Source organism: Rhineura floridana, chromosome 3 (genome assembly GCF_030035675.1).
Source record: "Rhineura floridana isolate rRhiFlo1 chromosome 3, rRhiFlo1.hap2, whole genome shotgun sequence".
Taxonomy (NCBI): Eukaryota; Metazoa; Chordata; class Lepidosauria; order Squamata; family Rhineuridae; genus Rhineura; species Rhineura floridana.
In genome coordinates this window covers 195,821,683-195,841,715 of record NC_084482.1, presented here as the reverse complement: position 1 = coordinate 195,841,715, position 20,033 = coordinate 195,821,683, and the positions used below count along the sequence as shown (strand labels likewise).

The following is a 20,033-nucleotide window of genomic DNA, read 5'->3' as shown; positions in this document are numbered from 1 at the left end:
AGCGAAGCGCCGTAAAGCGGGGCCCTACTGTACTGCTTACCATGGACATCATCTATGCTGGCAAGAAGTTGGACTGCTGCTGCTCCTTTTCCTGTATTAGGACTGGCAGATGCAGTACCAGGACACCTTAGTGGTATCATATTTTGATGTCAACATATTGATGTAAGACCTAGTATTGTCTAATTGTTAGGAATTTATTAGGAAAGTATAAGAAGTGTGATTTGTTATTGTATTTTCATTAGAAGTTGTAACTGTTGCTTTCTAATAATGTTATTACCTTATTTAATTTTTGTAAATTGTATTGTTTTTATTGATGTGTATTTCTATATTTGTGTTTATTTTTTGTAAGCCACCTTGAGGGCCTTTTGGCTAAAAGGCAGGATAGAAATAAACTATAATAATCATAATAAATCACTGTGTGGCTCTATTAGGCCAAAAGGCAAGGAATAAATCTTTAAACTAGTGGCTAGTTTACATCAACAACTGCCTGCTCCTGTCAGGCTTCTGCCGAGCAGCTTAGCACAAAAGCATGGAACCTGTGCCCCCAGTGAGAAACAGCAAACTGGACACAGTGTTAACAAAGCAGTGATTAAAGTCTGACCGCTATAGGGTATTGCTAGGCATCACAACTATGATTTGAGAGACGCCATGAACCAAGATTCTAGCGGGGTTGGGAGATGAATGAGATGAGGGAGGCAGCGACATGGAGACTAGTGTTCTGTTTTTAAAAGGGTGCTTCAGATAAGTGCCTATTTAAATAATTTTTATTTACAAATATTCTGTTCATTCCCACATCCAGGCCTCTCCAAGTTGATTTTCCTTCCCACCAACAGGATTTGCTCTTAGGTGTCAGCATTGGCCTCTCTCTCTTGGTCTGCTTCCTCTTCACCCAGTATAGCAGCACCTAGAACCTGCAGGTCATCCAGCACAGCAAACAGGGACTCTGCAGGAAGAGGGAGAAAAGCCTGTAAGAGCATGAAGCGAGGGTGACCAGCGGAAGATGCCAGTGAGAGGTAGGGTGCTGTCAGCCTGGAGCTTGCTTGGGACGAATGGTGGTGGTAAAGAGGACAACACAAGCATGTAGGAGGGGGGAAAATGGAATGCTACCATAAGAGTCAATCATAAGAACTGCAAGGGATTGTGGGAAGGGAAACGGCACACCTGCCAACTGCAGGTGGTGTTGGGAGAGACACCAAGTCGGTCTATTTTTTAGTGTTTTTAGCGTTTCTGTTTGCCACCCTGGGCTCCTGCTGGAAGGAAGGGCGGGATATAAATCAAATAAATAAATAAATATTGTCAGGGAGACAGTCACCTCAGGTGGCAGATGCTTGGGGCGGGAGTGCAGAGAGCAGCATCAGCAGTGTGTTGGAGGACAGAGCTGTGGCTGACACGCGGCCTGCTCCTAAGCCAGCCTGCTGTCTCATCACTAATACTGAAGCAAATTCCATTTCCAGCCTGGCCAGGTTTTGTACATGGAATGGGAAGGGAGCCACAATGGAATGGGAACACAACAAAATGTCTTGGGCCAGCCCTGTCTATTGTAGCAGCAGCCAGGAATACTAGGAGAAGGATTCTACACCTTTAGATGGAGGCTTCGTTCCAGTGTTCCCAGTTGATTCTGCTGGGGCCCGGACTGCTGCCAGCCGATTCTGTCGACGCTGGGCCAAGAGCCCTTCCTGCCTCAAGGTAGCCTGTGCATGGAAAGAGACAGACATTGATGGATGCAGCAGTCGCCATCAGGGCAGCCACTCCTTGAACGTACCATCAACAAGTTCTTGTCCCTCTCAAGCTCCTGCAGGTGTCCTTCAAGCCGTGCTATTTCCTGTTGCATGGCGGATTCTTGCAACTTGGCCAGCTCATTGCTGCGAGCTTTGTCTCTTGCTGCCTGGCGCTCAGCTTGGCGGAGGGCAACCACTGCAGACACACAAAGCAGGATGGAAGAGGATCCAGAGTGGGATAAGAAGCAGAGCTGGGAGTGGCGAGCATGAGACTGCAGTGCGGCAGGCCAGAAGCTATTTTATGCAGAGAGGCAGATCCCACTAATCCAGTGGACCATCGGTTCCAACTGTCCTAAGAACATAGGAAGCTACCTTATATTGAGTCAGACTCTTTTGGTTCCTGCAGCTCAGTACCGTCCACACTGGCTAGCAGTGACTCTCCAGAGTTTCAGACAGGGATCTTTCCCAGCCCTACTGGAGATGCTGGGATTGAACCTGGGGCCCTTTGCATGCAAAGCAGGTGGTCTACCACTGGGCTACAGCAGCAACTCTCTGACACTTCAGGCAGAGATCGTTCCTGGCTCTGCTGCTGACAAGGGACAATAATCTTTTTTCTAGATGGAAATGCAAGCAGCTGAACTTGAGACTTTCTATAATAAGTATATACTCTACCACTGAGCTGTGGTCCTCAGTGTTAACTCTGCCTTGAAGCAGAGTGAATCATATGCCAGATCTTTGACACAAATTGTTATTTAATATATATTATGTTTTCACCGCAGGCAGAACTGACTCCTTTTGGATTTTCTGTCTCAGGCACCAAAACATCCCCAAGGGTCCTTTCAGTTTGTAGTTGTTGGGCCACTCACCTGCCTTGGTGTGCTCCCTCCGTGCGTCATTGAGTCCTTTCTCCATTTCTGACAGATCTTTGCGCAGCTGTGTTTCAACTTCAGTTACCTTCTCCTGCAGGGCTATGCAGAAGGGGCATGAAAATGACTAACGGCAGGGTCCCCTCCCTCTCTCACACACACATCCCTGAACACCTTGCTCGCCACAGTACTATTTCAGGGATCAACACATTTCCTAGTGGTTTCTGCTCTTGGTGGATGGTTCTTGCCCTTTTTTCATTTGATCAGCATGAGGTCTCCATTTTTTAAAATGCAAGGCTAAGTCCACACTCACCAAGCCAAAAGCAGCCTCCCTCCAGCCAGGTATGGTGGCCCATTAGTGGCTAGATCAAAGGGTGGGGAACCTTTTTTCAAGCCAAGGACCATATTCCCTCTTGGTCAACCTTCCATGGGCCATTATGCAATAGTGGGTGGGGAGATGCAAGAAATGGGTGTGGCCAGAGGCAAGAGTCAGGTGAAGCAACAGATGTGGCAGAAGTTAGTCATGTAACAGTCAGTCCTCTCTCTCTCTCTGGAAACGAGACACCTTCACAGTTCAAGAAGACATTCCAGCAAAAGTACCCAAGGAAGGCATGGAGCAGGGCCAGCGAGAGGTGTGGCCTGCAGAGGGCCTATGGCCTGGGAAGAGTCTGAAGGGCCACATTTGGTGCCTGGACCCAAGGTTACCCACCTGAGCTAGATAAACCTGTTTTCCCTGCTTACCAGGGACTGTACAATAAAGGTTTTTGTAAGGTCCAGACCTGCTGTCTTAGTGCGCTGCAAGGCAAGATGGAATTGGACTGATCCAGTAGTCAACCCAGAGACCTTTCACAACAAGAACAAGGGATCTATCCCTAAAACCAACAAGCCTCATTGAGGGCATTTAACCCGAGACCTTGTTTGCACAAGGTAAGTTGGTGGTGCAGCACTTACATCATTCCAACCCATATATATGTTCATCCTATAGATATGCCTGAGTGCTGCAACTCTGCTCAAACACTTCACTTTGCGTGTGCGTGTTTTCCGGTAGCCAAAGAAAAGGGGGGGGAGAAGTAACAAGAGCCAATTATTTCCAAAGCTTCTCGTGCTTCGCCTCTTAAGTTAATCATTCCTGCCCCAGAAAGAGTAACTTAGCATGCCCCTAAGATACCTCTCTCATACTCCGCTCTTAGTTGTCCCAGCTCTTGCCTCAGACTCTCAGCAGCCTCTTCGCTCCTCTGTAGGTTGCTGTAAGCTGCCTCCAGCTGCTTCTCTGTAGCCTCCTGCTGCTCCCTCAGTGCCTGTCCCACCAATGCCTTTGCCTCTAGCGCCTCCTGCAGGCTCTGTGAAGTCTCTCTCATGTCCTTGAGCTCAGACTCCGCTGTAGGAGAGAGGGGAGACAGTCAACACAGGAAAGAGCCCAGCAATCCAGTATCCCCCAGTCATCTCCCCATTGTTTTTCCACACCTGGGTACCATCACTGAGAGAGTAGGGTCTAGTTCTGGGTCTGAATACTACTACTTCAGGTGGTGGCTCATGTGATTGTCCTCCATTAAAAATTCCCTGCATAAAGAAAACTAGCATGGCCAGGAAAAGAATAGATTGACTCCATTCGCCCTGTCTTAGGTTTTCTAAATGCAAAGAATTTGTTTTGGAGGAGGATTCATGAAGGTGAGTCCCCAACTATTTCTAAAATATTAAAGACAGCGTTGCCACCTCACGGAGAACTAGGCCTAAAGTTAGTCACCTCTCTCGCGCGCTTCCACCACTTTCTTCTCTATGAGTTGTGCCCCACGTTTAAGCTCCATCGAGAGTTGGTCCCGTTCTTCGTGCAGCATCTGTAACTCAGCTTGAAGGTCTTCATAAGACGGTTGAATCCTGGGGAAGAAGCAGCCAGAGAGATTAGAAGTCTAGTAGTAACCCTGTAAACTCAATTGTTCCAACTGCACCTTTGCACAGGGGTCAAATTTTGGCTGGCCTTACAGGCCAAACAACAAGTTGTTGCCTGGATCCCCTTTTCCCATGGGTCATCAAACCCTGTCTTTGCAAAACGGCTCAATGAGATATTTTGCTGTTGGACTAGACAAGAAGGGACTTGGATCTAGGAGTCCTGGCTTCCATCTCCACCACACAAAATCGAAATGCCATTGCTGAAAACCCTGGGGCATTAATTCCCAATTTTCCCTGTCTCTGTTCTAACAAAACTAGACTGCCTTAAAGGATAGTGTTGAATTTAGAATTGGCACTTCAATACCATCTTTATGTCTCAGAAAATCTGGAATCCAAAGCTCACAACTTTGTGGTGAAGACCGTTATAGCTGGATTTTGCAAGGCATCCTATCCACTAAAAGAAGTATAAGCAACAACTCCTCCTCAACAGTCTGCCTTTCACTCTGTGCTGGGACTAGAGTTTTACACTTACTTCTCATGGTCTGATCTTGTGGTGCAAGGTCTCTCGTCTTGCTGAAGTCTGGCTAATGCTAATTTCTGGCACACCAGCCCTAGAAGCCAAAATGATTCAGTTATCCACTGGCAAGCACATATGGTATTTAAAAAGGCAAGAGAAGATCTTATCTAGGCAAGAAGAAACTCATTTTAGAAGTTTGGCTGCTTAAACAAGCATAGGTGGCCCTCCAAATGTTGCAAAACTACAGATCCCATCATCCCTACCACTGATCTTGCTGGCTGGGGCTGATGTGAACTGTAGTCCATTTACATCTCTAGTGCTAAAGTTTAGCCACATAATTCAAGTCCTTAGCGTTTCAGAGAAGCAATTGAAAAACAGTTTAGTTACTTTAACTTAAGTGGGAAGAAAACAACCTAGAAACAGTCCAAGTGATCATCCTACTGGTAAGCACACATTTCCCAGTGAAATTAATCAGTTCCTTTGATAGCTCCTAGGATCACCTCTCTCCACTTACAATGAATCAAAGCAATCCTACACTACGATTCCAGCTTGTTTTAACCATCAAGGCTTCCAACCAAGAAAGAAGAACCAGCTGTGTAGAGGAGTGAGCTTCTTTAGATGTCATTTTACTCAGCCTTGCCTGACAGGCTGCATTCAGCTGCTCCAAATTCTCCTCTTCTGCACAGCTATTCAAATGGTCCAGGAGCCTTGCAGCATCCTTCTTGTTTTGATTAGACACTACAACACTTGAAAACTCAGCCCTGCGTATTGAGTGGGGGGCTCTACTGAAGTTTACGGCCCAGCAGCAGCTGATACAGAGTGCGCATGCACTAGTCTTGTTGAACATACAAGACCCGCAGGGAGAGTTTCTGCTATCCCATTGGAATGAACTACTGGAAGGCCAGGTGGAGGGGAACCAAAGATCCAAAGAAAACATGTTGCAAAAAAGGCGACATGTGGTCTAATTTACCGACCACTATTTTCATGTAGAATTGGCAGGGCGAGGGGAAGAATGGATGCATGTTGATTCTGTGATTTGGAATTTATTAATACTTTTTAATAGTGCAGATTATCACAGATCCCTGAAGCCTTGTCTGTCATAATAGAGGCATGGTCACGGTCTGCAACAGAAATCCCAAGTACAGCCCTCAAAACAAAGCATGCATATTAAGGAATGGAAACAGCTGTTGGGGCATTTTTTGCATATTCAGTCAAAAAACATGCATGCTTCATGCTGAACCCCACACTGCCAAGGTTTGGCAATCGATGGGCATAAACAGCTGTAGCAGCAATGGGAAGAACAGGTCCGGCAGACAAAAAGCTGTAGGGCAGAGGTGGGGAACCTCAGGCCCAAATGTGGCTCTCCAAGTCTCTATCTGGCCCTTAGGACTCTCCCCACACCCTCATCCCTCACTGGCCCTGCTACACAGCCCCCTTGAGTGCTTTTGTGTGGCTAGAATGAGTCCTTGAATTTGGATAATGCTTGTTGCTTCCCTGGATGGAGGATGGGGTGTGTGAGTAAAAACTAGCTTACCATACAAAGGTTACGTTTACATTCATTGCTCTGCCCACTTTTGCCTCTGGCCCTGCCCACCAAGGATTGTGGCCCCTGGAAGGTTGCCCAGAATGTGGCCGAGAGAAATGTATGGCACACCAATTTGGATCTGTTCTACGCCAATTTAACTATCATGATTTTAATGTAGCTTAGTGAAGACGTAATGACCCCTATTAGGAGCCAGTACAGCTGCCAACAGAATTACAATTCCCTAGAGATTGGAAATGTCTTTAACAGCCTAAGTATGTATTTGAAGTAAGTCCCATTGCTCCTGAGCAGAGTGCACGCAGAGTGCACACAGAGTCATAGCTCTGGCCTAATATTTCAGGCAGCCATGTTGAAAGAAATGGGACTGGGGTGGGGGAGAATCTTAGTCACACTTACTCAGACATGAAGTCCATTGAACTCAATGTGACTTAATTTCCACTTAAACATAAAATATGCACAGCACAGCATAAGATTGGGCTGTTAGTCCATGGATGCAGATAAGCCATCAGGAGGAGGTGGGGTTGTCTGTGGATCTCTGGGAATTACCTGAAGAATGTCTGGTATGTTGGGAGGGGAGATTCTGTTAAAAGGGCAACATGTGGCAATGATGAAAAGGAATCTGCTTCAACTGTTGTGAAATTCATTTACATAACGGAACATAAAGTGTAAATGAGTTATCTCCATCTACATTAGCGTTTCTATTGTAGTTATAAAATTCAATACACATTTTTGTTTAAATGAAGCCAGGAGAGAGATACAGAAAATCACTGGGAGCAGGGCTGGCCCAAGGCGTTTTGCTGTCTGAGGCAAAAAACAAGATTGCTCCCCCACCCCGTGTATAGAAGCTCAACAGATTGACAGTTGAATGTTAACCCTGGTGCTGGGACAGTGTCCTCCACTGCACCTGAGGATACAAGCTAGCTTGGGGAGTGCAGGGCAAGCCACACTGCATACCAAGCTCTGTCCCCTAATAGAGACACTGTCAGGGGAACTTGAGCCACTGCCCTCTACCCCACGTATCCCACCATCCACTACCCAAGGCAGCTGCCTTACTTTGCCTTAATGATACAGCCAGCCTTGAGGGACACAGATATTTCATCCCCAAATACTACATGCCTTCAGCATAGAATGGCCCAGTTTGCACATAACACAGAGCTTAGTGCAAACATTTGGATCCTTGGGGTATAAACCTTGGTTGCAGTACATGGTTTGTCTGGAGTGAAAGAAACCACGAGGCCTGGTTCCAACAACACGTTAAACCAAATCCTGGTTTAACTCACAGCAGAGAAGCAACAGGAGGACTGAAGGAGTGCAGTTTTCTCTCCGGGATTCCACGTTTACACTAAACCATGGTTTGGCTTAGAGTTACAACCAAACTGAGCTAATGCCATCTTCATATTGTAAAATGTACATCCACCACTATGAGGGCAAAATATTGACTTAAAAACAAAATCCATTGTAAAGATATTATATCATTGACACTAGTCATATGGAAGTCGTTGGGTCTGGTTTGGGAAGAGCTGTGCCAGGTAAGAAGATCAAGATCTGGGTGTCGCAACCAAGACTGTGTAATGCCTAGACTGCGCAATGGCTTGCCACTATTACCTTGGATGGTGTCGACTCTCTTGGCTGCAAAAGCAACTCGGTTTCCCAACCCCGCAAGACGTGACAAGGCTGCTCTCCATGCATCTTCCTGTCCCATCAGCTGCTGGTTTAACCTACAGAGCAGAAGACAGCATCTCAATTTGGACATTAAATTGAGCAAAGATCACTCGATGAGAGTCTGCCAAGAAGCAAGATTGCTTAGGGAGCAGGAAGACAAATTAGAGGTGTCAAAGACATGGCCAGGCCTTCTTGGGTTATTTGGGATCCCCAATAGGGGGCCCTCAGCACTCATATCTTTCCTCATAGGGAGAAGGCAGGCACCATCTTGGAAGAGACAGTCTGCGCCCTTGTTTTTTTTAAACCACAGATACAATTAAATTTTAAGAAGTGTGTTGCCCAATTAATCGGGATGCATTTTGAACAGATTTATTAATTGAGTGAATTGACTGATAGATAGGGATTTATGACACCCTGTGAACGCCTTCCTTCTTGAAGCATTTCCCTAAGATATACTCCAGGGAACAAAGCTTTTGCAACATTCAGTAGACATCGTGGGGAAATGGATGATCACCACATTAATATGAAATGGATATTTTTGGCAAAAAAGTAACGCTAGGATGAGGAAGCTGCGACCCTTCCATGTTGCTGGACTCCATCTCCCATCAACCCTGCCAGCATGGCCAATGGTCAAAGATGACGGGGGCCATAAGTTCCTTACTCCTGAAGGAAGATATGGCTATCAGTCCAAAGTACCTGCAGCGTAGGAAATTTGGCTCTCGGGTCACTTGGGTTTTAATAACCTGCTATAACTATGCAGCATCTCCAGATCAATTGGCACTGAACCAAACACAAACGGGCAGCCGATTCTGCTGATAGGGACAAGAGATACTGGCAAAGGGGGAACAGGACAGAGATGGGATAGGAGAGCGAGTCAGGTAGTAGGGCAGGAGGGGGATGTTTTAACATGTTTGGGGGAAGCAGTGACCCATGTTAGGAAAAGGTAGTGGCTGCAGACATATTAGCTGCTTCAAAAGCAGCCAGAACATTCTCTGACTTCAGTTTAAATGTGTTTATTCATGGCTGAACACATCTCCCTTCCCCGCAGTTGATCTCAGACCTTTTAGAACCACCCACAGCAAAGCACTGGGCCAATCACTGTCTCACAAATTGATCTGCCAAACAGTGTTTATCTTTGTGTGAAGCTGATTTCAAGGAGAAATGCACTGAAGCTGCATTTCCTCAGGTTTTGGAGTAAAAAGGGGTGGAGTTTTACTAGCATCGTGTGTTTCCAACTTCAGAAAACAGAGGTGGAGATGCACTCAAACCAGCACAACTACAAGTGCGTCTCTACCCTAAGACAGCAGAGAGAGTATGAAATGAAGTGGAAACTCTATGCCAGGGATGGGAAACCTGTGGCCTTCCAGTCACTGCTGGACTGCACCTCCCATCACCCCTGACTATTGGCCATGCTAAATAGGGGTAACTCAGGTTGCAAGCCAGGAAGATCTGGAAGAGCCACAATTTCCCCAATCCTGTCCTGTGCAGAGTTGGGGGACTCCCACTACTCTCGCTTTGTCCATCGCCTTTACCTGCTGACAAAGTCCACCAGGTCCCGAATGGCATTTTCACCCGTCTCTGCCCTCCGTTGAAGATCCTGTGCCAATTCATTCGAGCGCAATGCCTCTGCCTGCAGAGCCTGTAAGGAAGGAGAGAACTCCAAACAATGCTGCCTCTTGAAAAGGGGGGGCCCTAAAATCAGTGATCCCCCCAATCCTTCAGAATCAAAAATCATGGAACAGAAAGACTCTTAATCCTGTATTAGTGGGGAAAGGCGTGTACCCCTTTCCAATCTATCCTTCCATTTAAATCTGAGAGATTCTGGATTTGGAGGGGAGGATGATACTCTCCATCCTCTCTGATGCACACACCTTCCCAAGGCTCATTCTATTTCCCTGAAGGGACTCCAAGCCTAGGGGTGTATGAGAACAGCTTACCTTATTTCTCACCCTTTCCACATTAGCTTCAGCAGTCTTGTCTTCTAAGCTGTGGAGCAAGAGCGCCACCTTCTGTTCTCTGGACTCCACTTCTTCTGCTAGCTCTTTTACCTACAGGCAGAAAATTAAGGCCTGGCTCAGCTGGTATAGAACAGTGGGGAGGAGAGCGTGGCTGGGAGTCCAGAGTCTGTGAGTTCAAATTCCTGCTCGTGTCCCCTGGGTGTAAAGGGCCAGCTAAAGATCACCCCCACAGTGAGTGTCTCAGGGGTTACGTGCCCTGCCACCTGTGCAGCCGTGGGCAAGCTGCATAGTTCCAAGGAGCCCAGTTGCCTCCCAGCTGGCAGTTGCGGACAAATAAGGGGCTGGCTTGTGCAGCTGTGGCAAGCTGAGCAGGCCCTAGCCAGCTGGAGAGGACTAGCCTCAGAGGGAGGCAATGGTAAACCCCCTCTGAATGCCGCTCACCGTGAAAACCTTATTCATAGGGTAGCCATAAGTAGGGATTGACTTGAAGGCAGTCCATTTCATAAGAACATAAGAAGAGCCTGCTGGATCAGGCCAGTGGCCCATCTAGTCCAGCATCCTGTTCTCACAGTGGCCAACCAGGTGCCTGGGGGAAGCCCGCAAGCAGGACCCGAGTGCAAGAACACTCTCCCCTCCTGAGGCTTCCGGCAACTGGTTTTCAGAAGCATGCTGCCTCTGACTAGGGTGGCACAGCACAGCCATCATGGCTAGTAGCCATTGATAGCCCTGTCCTCCATGAATTTGTCTAATCTTCTTTTAAAGCCGTCCAAGCTGGTGGCCATTACTGCATCTTGTGGGAGCAAATTCCATAGTTTAACTATGCGCTGAGTAAAGAAGTACTTCCTTTTGTCTGTCCTGAATCTTCCAACATTCAGCTTCTTTGAATGTCCACGAGTTCTAGTATTATGAGAGAGGGAGAAGAACTTTTCTCTATCCACTTTCTCAATGCCATGCATAATTTTATACACTTCTATCATGTCTCCTCTGACCCGCCTTTTCTCTAAACTAAAAAGCCCCAAATGCTGCAACCTTTCCTTGTAAGGGAGTCGCTCCATCCCCTTGATCATTCTGGTTGCCCTCTTCTGAACCTTTTCCAACTCTAGAATATCCTTTTTGAGATGAGGCGACCAGAACTGTACACAGTATTCCAAATGCGGCCGCACCATAGATTTATACAACGGCATGATGATATCGGCTGTTTTATTTTCAATACCTTTCCTAATTATCGCTAGCATGGAATTTGCCTTTTTCACAGCTGCCGCACACTGGGTCGACATTTTCATCGTGCTGTCCACTACAACCCCAAGGTCTCTCTCCTGGTCGGTCACCGCCAGTTCAGACCCCATGAGCATATATGTGAAATATATGTATTTAATAACACTTCAGCTCTTCAGTATTTAATAACCTGCCTGGTAGCCACAGGCAACAAGGAATTCCATACAGGCAAGGGAGCGGACTTGCTAATCTGCTTGGTTTCCTCTGCAACCAGCACGGAAATGCAGCAGGTTTCTGGAGGATCCATCCCTCTTCTCACAGTCCAGTAGGTAGAAGCCTTTTTCTTTTTTCTTTTCTTTTTTACAATAGCCTGCTAAGGGCTAGAAATCTTAATTTCCAGATTCCTCCACAGCCAGCATGAATCCATAGGCTTCAAGCCTTTTAGCAGCCTAGTAACTTTTGAGGGCTTATTTACAAGGCTGTACTATTTAACATTTATATAGCGCTGTAAAACTCACAACAACCCTTTAAGGTAAGTATTATAATTCCCCATACTGCTGGTGAGGAAAATGAGGCCAAGAGAAAGCGGCTTGCCTAATGCCACCTAAGGAGATTATGACAGAGGAAAGATATGGACAGAGGATTTCCTGATACACACATCTCATCCTTGCATTAACCCATGGGTTCCTGCATTATGTCGTCAAGTGCTTTCTCCTTTCCATCCAGTTAGACCAGTGATGAAGAATAGGATCTGGCTGATGGGCCAGATCCTGAGCTCTCACACCTCCTGCAGGCCATTTTGACAGATGGGTGGAGCCGCTCACCTGTCAGTTACCTAACATCACTATGACATCAGGTGACTCAACTTCAATGGAAAGAATTGGGAGCACACACTAAATGCGCTCCTAATTCTTTCCTTTCTTCCCTTGCATCCCGGATTGAACTCAAACTGGGTTGCAAAAGTTCGCTGCTGAAAGCAGGAAATCAGCAGCACTAGAGGGATTCACTACTCCTCAGTGCAGCCAATCCCTGTGAGGCTTGTTGTCAGTGCCACTCACCTGCTCAGTGCTCACAGCATGTCTCTCTTGCCAAAGAACAAATCGGAGCACACTTAAAGACTCCTGATTGATCCTTTGCAGCTGTAACACCTTATATAATGTCAGGTGCAGGGCAGGCAGACACAGTTTTGGGGGAAATGGCCTCATGAGTCACATAATGAAGTCTGCAGGCCAGTGGTTCCTAATCACACTGAGCCAGACCCTCTCACAGGAACCCCACCACCATTGGAGAATCCAATTCTTCTATCTCAGTCCCTTCTCTCCCTTCTCCTTCTTGGAGAACCCACAATTCTCATGCTCTACCCCACTCCATTTCCAGTGAATTTTTGGGCTTTCAAGTTCTCCCTGCTCTAACCCACCAGAGCCCCCTCCCTCAATCCAAGCACATACCTTCCTTTCTAGCTGTTTAGTGGCATCCCTGTGGCTGAGCTCCTGAGATTTCAGCAGCACCAGGAGGGAAAAGACTTTCTCCCGCCACCGGGTCAGCAAGGACTGAAGTTTCCGAGATGACTCAGGCTGAAGAGGGTCCTGGAGCTGCACCTGAGAGGGTCAGACATGAAAGAAACCATCCTATGCATTCGGTGCCCGTCACCATTGCAGTTGCTCTGGAAATGACTGCAGTGCAAACCCAAAGAGGACCTGTGCCGCTGGTGAGACCCAGAAAAAGCCAAGGCCTCGTTTTTACAAAAAGCAGTTCAAGTGACAAACCTGCGTGTGGACTGTACAGCTTCTAATTGCAGAGAAGGGCTTGCCTGATAGAATTCTCCCCCGCGGAAAAAAAAAATCCATGTGCACAGAGAACTAGCAAGTCAGGGCAAAAGCTGGGGTAGAACCATTTTCTCCAACCCGCTATGGCTGTAAAGTGGATTTAAAACCTATTTCAGTTTGTAGGGCAGACATGCTCCATGCGTCATTTTCTGCTCTGGCTCTTCGTCCAGGGAAAGGGCAGAAAAGATACTTCTTATAAGGATTATAGATTATAAAGCAGAGTTGGGAAATATGCAGCCCTCCAAATGCTGTCGTACTGCAACTGCCATCATCCCCGATCGTTGGCTATGTTGCCTAGAATTCAGCAACATCAGGGGAGCCACAGGTTGGCCACCCCGTCATCAAAGGGCCTCCAAATAACACTGAGAAGAAAGTGTGCTACATTTTGGGAAATGCTATCCTGCAATGAACTTTTCGAGGGTGGGCAATGCTCTGTTCATCAAAAATTGTTATATTTAACAGTTGGCAATCATGTGTCCTTTGGCATCAGCAAGGTAACTATTATCCACTAATCTGTCCTAAGGGAATGGTACCAACCCCCGTGTCCTCAAATGTAGCTACCTTCTTGCAGAGTTCCGTCTCCTGTAGTGTCAGAATATCACTGAGAGAAGTTAGGCGAACCTGCAACAGCTCAGCTGTAATTTTCAAGGCATCATTCTCATCTTCCAGTTGCTGAAATAGGAGGAAAGCAGGGTTTAGCCACTGCAGGAAAGGTGGGGGAATTGTTGCATACCCAGAAATCCATGCAGAAGAAAAGGAGCCCTGCTATTTCAGGGCCTGTGTGCTTTTTCCTTTCCAGGGCTGTTTCCACACCAGGTATTTTCTGTGGAACAGTCATACTTTTTATGGAGCATCTGCATGACATGATTAACAAAATAACCTGTTCCCACGTTTTTCTATTCAGCTTTCCCCCCCTTTTTTTATCCAGAGCTCAGAAAACATGACTTTTTTTTTAACACAACAGAACAGTTTGCATAATTTCCCCAGCTATAGGTGGACCATCATGCACCTGTTCAGTAAGTTATTCAGTTATTGCCTGTATGGATTGCTCTAACCATTCATTCTTTCTGGTCTCTCTCTTCTCTCTAGGAATCAGCTTTATCACTTTAACCCAGCAGTGGGGAACCTCCAGCATGGGCCCCGCATAATTTAGCCTGCAAGGCCATTTTCCCCAAACCATGCTCACCTGCCCCACACCTGATGTTATACGCAATGCCAGGTGTAAGTCAGGCAAAGCTGCAGCTACAAAGGAACAATTGGACATCTTAAAATGCGCTCCTGACTGGCTTTTACAGCAAGCCTCACTTGCCAAGGAACAATCAGCTGACCAGCGCTTACCGCAAGTTCAAAGTGAGATAAACTTAGAGCTTGTGTCACATCAAGTGATTGACAGCTATATAGTCCCCACCCACCTGGGCGGACCCTGTTCCCCACTCCTGCTTTGCTCCTTGCCTTTCCAAATAGCATTGCTGTTCTCCCATCCCCATTGCAAGTTCAGCAGGGAGGGCAATCACAACTGGGATTTCAACAATGTGGGAGGGAATATTTAATCTCTCTCCACACTATGTTCCCAACGACCTCCCCGCCCCCCAAAAAATCTGGGGCTAAAGAAAGGGGGACTTGCCTAGTTGGTTATAGAATGTTTATTTGGATTCCAGAAGTCTGTATGCCACTTGCAGCTTAAAGCACAACAGAAAGTTAGATACGCTACATCAACCCTGTCTGGAAGCTCCCTAGATCTCACCTGCACTCTCCTTATCAGTTGTTCCTGCTCAGAACTGGGTTGCTTTGACTCCTGTTCCCCAACGTAGGTCTTCAGCTGCAGCAGCAATGCATTCTGGGAAGTGAGCTCTGCCTCAGCTGCACTGGAGGAGAAAAACAAGAGGTTGCTTTGGGCATAGCCTGGAGACAAGTCTAGGAGGCCCTTGGGGGAATGGGGCACACCTGAGTTGGGTCTGCAGAACATCCTTCTTTTCCCTTAATTGGACAGCCTCCTTATGCTGAGCTTCCAAATCCTGTTTGAGCGCACAGAGTTGATGCTTCAGGGATGCAAGTTCAGTCCCATGGACTTCAGAGAGTCTGGACAACTGTGGGAAAGAGGGGAAGAGACTAGAGTTCAGGCAGTCAGCCTCCTCCTATTAGTATACACCAAATTTCTCATTCTCCAGGAAAATCTAGAGCAAGGATGGGCAACCTGTGGCACTCTGGATTTTGCTGGGCTACAATGCCCATCACCTCGACCCACTGGCTGTGCTGGCTGGGGCGGATGGGAACTGAGGTCCAACATCTATGGGCCACTGGTTCCTCATCCCTGGCCTAGAGTTGTCTACCAGAGGTCCTATTGCAAGCCATTTTATTCTATGCCCTCTCAAAACAACCTTTTCCTTCAGAATGCTTTCCTTTGAAGACTTACCTCTGCCTGGTGCTCCCTGAGCGCTGTCTGTAGGCACTCCCGCACCCTCTGCTCTTGCCTCTTTCGCTCAGCTTCTGCTTCTTCAAGCACCCCCTGCAGCTCTCTTCGGGCCAGTCCAAGTTCATGGCCATACCTTTCCTTGGTCAGCTCCAGCTCCTCCCTCAGAGAATCAGCTTCCAACTGCCTCCGCCTCTTAAGCTCCTCCAGCTCTTGCCCGAGAGTCTCAGTCTCCAGTTTGCTGCTCCTTCTGACTTCCTCTAGCTCTGCCTTCAAGCCAGCAGCTTCTGCCTCACTCTGGTTCTTGAGCTCTGCAAACTCACTCTGAAGGCAAGAGAGGGTCTTTTCCCGACTGGCCGCTGCTGCCTCCTGCTGGGCTGAGGCAACTCGAACAGTGGCTAGCTCAGCCTCTAACCGCTGGATCTCGTGCAGCTGGTGAGAGATGATCTCAGCCTGTTGGGACATGGCCAAGGTGTGACACACATTTGAGGGCTCAGCTTCTCTATCCAATGACCTGTGATACAAAGAAGAAAGGTGTCAGAAAGTTCTCCTACCTCCAGGGGGTACCGTTCTAGGTCCTGCTAGTTCAAGAGTACAGGCAATGGATTCCAGGATGTTTTCTGTCTAAGGGCCGCTGATCTCCACAACATACAAGGTGGTTCCCAGGCAAACGGGGAAGAATACCAGAGCGATATGGTGAACAGAGCAAAGTTGGGGGACAATGTGCCTAGGGGAAGGTGTTCACAGCATTCATCGTACATTCGCCTTAGTGCTACATTGAATACAACTATTGTTATTTATTTCCTTACAGGAAGAGATTCAGAAATAAAATAAATAACAATAGGTTGTATTCAACATAGCACTAAGGTGAATGTTCTGTCAGCATAAGGATTCCTTCTGTGCAACAGAACATTCTTCCCTTCTCCTCCACTGCACCCCCTCTAAATCTGTTCCAAGATTTCCCCCCAACGCTCCGGATCAGATTTGGGAATGGTGTAGGGCGCACGCAGGGGAAAAAATCCTCGCATGTGCACAACTATTTCATTGAGTACCACCTGATAATGTAAATGTACAGCCTTCAAGTCAATTCCGACTTATGGCGACCCTATGAATAGGGTTTTCATGAGGCTGAGAGGCAGTGACTGGCCCAAGGTCACCCAGTGAGCTTCATGGCTATGTGGGAATTTGAATCCTGGTAATTATGCATGTATTTAAGTTCTGTTGGTTTTATATGTATTTTAAAAATAAATATTTCACACTATATTATGTGAACCGCTGGAGAGATTTTTAAGGTTTTAAAATTGTGGTCTATACATTTTATAAAATCATTCTCATCTTTGACTAGCGCATGGTCAAATGGATCAGGGAAAAAGGAATGAACCCACAGCCATTTCACCTGGCTCTGGTTCCAGATTCTTCTCTTTTGGCTCCCTCTGTGGCCCATCTGTGGAGTTCATCCTTCAGTCGCTGGTTTTCTCGTTTGAGTTCAGCTGCCTCCAAGTTAGGAAGAAGAGGGGCACCCCAGGGCACTGCAGCAGGCACAGCTAGAGGTGGTGCTGACCGGCTCTGGAAATGTGAAGGTGGCATCAACCCCCTTGGTCCTAAGGAAGAAATGACAGCTGATAACAACTAGCCCCTTAAAATACAGCACAGAGTTTAAGAACTGGAAAACTGCCACTGGAAGGAAACAACTTAGAAGAGAGAGATGCAGATTACAGATCAACATAAATGGTGTCCATTCTGTCATGAGTTGTGCAAAGCTAACCCTGATTCTCAGCAGATATAATCAGCAACTGCAAAGAAGTGGGAATTGGAGTCAGAAATCACACAATGAGGCCACGCAGAAGACAAAATCAGCAACCAGCTTTACACCACTTACAATGATGGCTCCAGCACACCTCTCAGAAGAGTGGGATGGGCAAACTTAGGTCAGACTCTTACCAAATAGAGAATCAGGAGTACTAGTAAGAAAGGGGTATATGGGAGCCTAATTTTTGCACACAAGATAATAACCAAAACGTTCCAAGCCAAATCTACATCATACATGGGGGAGGAATACAAAACATTATTTAACAATATCAGAGCTCTTATACCATATGTATATTTACCTATGCACATGCAGACATGGCAATGTGAAAAACAAAACATGCTTGGTCTTAGAAGATATCATTACCGTACATTAGAATTAACAGGAGACTAGAAAGGGAAAAAGAAAAGAGAGATGGCTTGGCTTGTTTTGTCCTAACAGCAGCCTGATTTGCAGAAATCAACAGGTGAAGCTTTGCACTAGCATGTAAACATTATCTCCTGTCAGTGTTTGCAGATCGAACTGCTCTTAGAGGCCCAGCTACTGAAACTAATTGAAAAATCCTTCATGTTAAAACATACTATGAAAAAATGTATACAGGCGGTCTAAATTTAGGGCCCAATTCTTGTTAGGTTTTTAAATCACAGTAGTTGTCAGACAACAATTGCTTCCCAAAGCAGTTCATATCAGACTAAACTTGGATACAGTGCTGGTGGTAGCCGCTGTTCATAAATGAACATGAGACACTGGCCCTCCCATTGGGCTTACAAAGTAAAAAGACACAAGAAATACAATGGAAAAGGATGGGGGGGGGAAGAGAGATCAGTTTGACCGTGCTAGAATAACCCTCTCTTCAGTAGGGATGGAATGATGTCTCAATTTCGGTTCTCTCCATTTGTAATTTTTCTAATGTTAAATTCAGTTCTCCACATTTCTGCAGCTATTTGCTTTAAAAAAATCCTCATGAAAATTCTTCAGCATTTTAGTGTGAATTTCTCCTAATAAATACATTTTTGTATGCAGTTTTGACTAATGTATAGATTTTTGCAAGCAATTTATCTTAATATAAGACATTTTTGTAAACATAGCTTGGCTGGAGAACTGCATCACAAAATTGGGATAAGGGCAAATTTTGAAGGATGGCTGTGTTTCAGTTCTCGCAGAAAGTGCAAATTTGGTAAATCCAGCTTTAAATGCAGACTGAATCAGATTTCTCCTCTATCCCTCCTCTTCAGTTATGTTCTGCCTAACTTCATAACATGGTGTGACTCACCTCAGATAAAGGTTTGGGCAAATTCTTGTAACAGAAGGCAACCCTTCAGGTAGCCAAGTGACAAGCCATTTAGGGCTTGATAGGCAACAACCATCACTTCAAATTGTGACCAGCAACAGACCAGCAACCACGGCTTCATTGTTTAAGAACTGGCAAGATAAGTCCTCCATGGCTGGTCTTAGGGAGCAACTTAGCAGCTGCCCTTTTTACTAACCAAGACTTCTGGTCAGTCTTCAAAGGCAGTCCCACATATGGACACTTTTGAGGTGCCCAGTCTAGAGTCTGCCACGTAACTGTGAGTAGGCTATCTTTGAAACATAAGCAGACAATAAATATTAACAAAGGCAGCATGTATAGGAATTAGATAATAAATTTACTGGGTTTTTTTACCAATGGGCCTTGGACCTCTAAAGGCAGCAGGGGGGTTCAGCTGTCTGTCTGAATCATTCCTTCTGTCCATGGTCCCAAGTCACAGTCCTTCAAAGATACAGAAACGTCTACTTCATCCTGTTGGACATATTCAAGCTTGCATCCCCTTGTAAAACAGCAGGTCCAAGTCATATAAAATAATAATCACAAAGGATTATAATAGCTCTCTCTCTAAGGCCCTACAGTAATAACAATATATTACAGCACAAATATATAACAATATCTGAGAAGTTTAAAAAACTTACAAGTTTTTTTTATTCGTTCTCATGGAATCAGCGGCCACCCCTTAGAACCTACTACTGTCATCAAGATAGCCTATTTTGGCATTAGGTGGTATATGAATAAATAAATAGGCCTTGCTCACTCGCTTATTTTGCCATTCACTAGCATGCTTAGTGTCCAACTGGCCAGCCCTAAGGGGTTTGTTTTTTCACCCTGGCAGAGCTCCTGTGCACCCCATAGCTTAACGAGAATGGGAAAACTGTGCAGGTGAACTTTTCCCAACACTGATGAATACAACGCTTCCCCAGGTTTAACTTCTACTTGTCACAGACAGCTGTAAAATCAGGCACAGCAGCCCTAGCAGGAAAAAAACAGTTGTCAACTATAAGCAATCCCCACCCCACTGATCAATTCCTGAGTACAGCAATCTGCTTCTTTGTTACTGTTCCGCACATCCTCGCTTTCCTTCTACCAGCGGGCCACTGGAACCCCATTTTCCTTTATTAGCTGCTTCCTAGATCCTCCCTTTCTTCTAGCCGTTGTGCCCTAATTCGTCACCAGTAGGACTGTGGGCGTGCTGCCCCCGTCCTCTCAAAACCTCAGCCAACGGTCACTAACGTTCCACCCACCGACCTGGAGTCCAGACTGCTCATGCGCGAGGTAAGACTCCAAAGCCGAGAAGGGAGGGCGAGCGTACTGC

General features: G+C 46.3%; 1 protein-coding gene across 8 annotated transcripts; it reads right to left on the bottom strand.

Moving 5' to 3' along the window:
- Positions 1-748: 748 nt before the first annotated feature.
- Positions 749-20,033, bottom strand: CCHCR1 (coiled-coil alpha-helical rod protein 1). Of its 8 annotated transcripts, none has more exons than XM_061619253.1 (18): positions 19,967-20,033; positions 19,073-19,217; positions 16,999-17,203; positions 15,606-16,116; positions 15,137-15,279; positions 14,937-15,057; positions 13,754-13,864; positions 12,815-12,964; positions 10,131-10,241; positions 9,726-9,832; positions 8,137-8,249; positions 5,004-5,082; positions 4,329-4,459; positions 3,753-3,962; positions 2,585-2,686; positions 1,763-1,914; positions 1,580-1,691; positions 749-943 (listed from the first exon to the last, which is right to left on the bottom strand). In XM_061619253.1, the coding sequence occupies exons 2-18, from the start codon at positions 19,140-19,142 to the stop codon at positions 843-845; spliced, it is 2,529 nt and encodes an 842-aa protein (XP_061475237.1). In that variant the 5' UTR covers positions 19,143-19,217; positions 19,967-20,033; the 3' UTR covers positions 749-842. The 8 variants fall into 8 exon arrangements, with proteins under 8 accessions (XP_061475237.1, XP_061475240.1, XP_061475235.1 ...); XM_061619256.1 differs by having other exon boundaries at positions 19,073-19,159; positions 19,967-20,027; XM_061619251.1 differs by lacking the exon at positions 19,967-20,033 and adding an exon at positions 19,357-19,955.

Coding starts and splice junctions, on each gene's coding strand:
- CCHCR1 (XM_061619253.1), bottom strand. CDS start 19,142: ATGGACAGAAGGAATGATTCAGACAGACAGCTGAACCCCCCTGCTGCC. Junction 17,204..19,072: donor TAGAGGTCCAAGGCCCATTG/GTAAAAAAACCC, acceptor TTTCTTCCTTAG/GACCAAGGGGGTTGATGCCA. Junction 15,280..15,605: donor TCAGGGAGCACCAGGCAGAG/GTAAGTCTTCAA, acceptor TCTTTCCCACAG/TTGTCCAGACTCTCTGAAGT.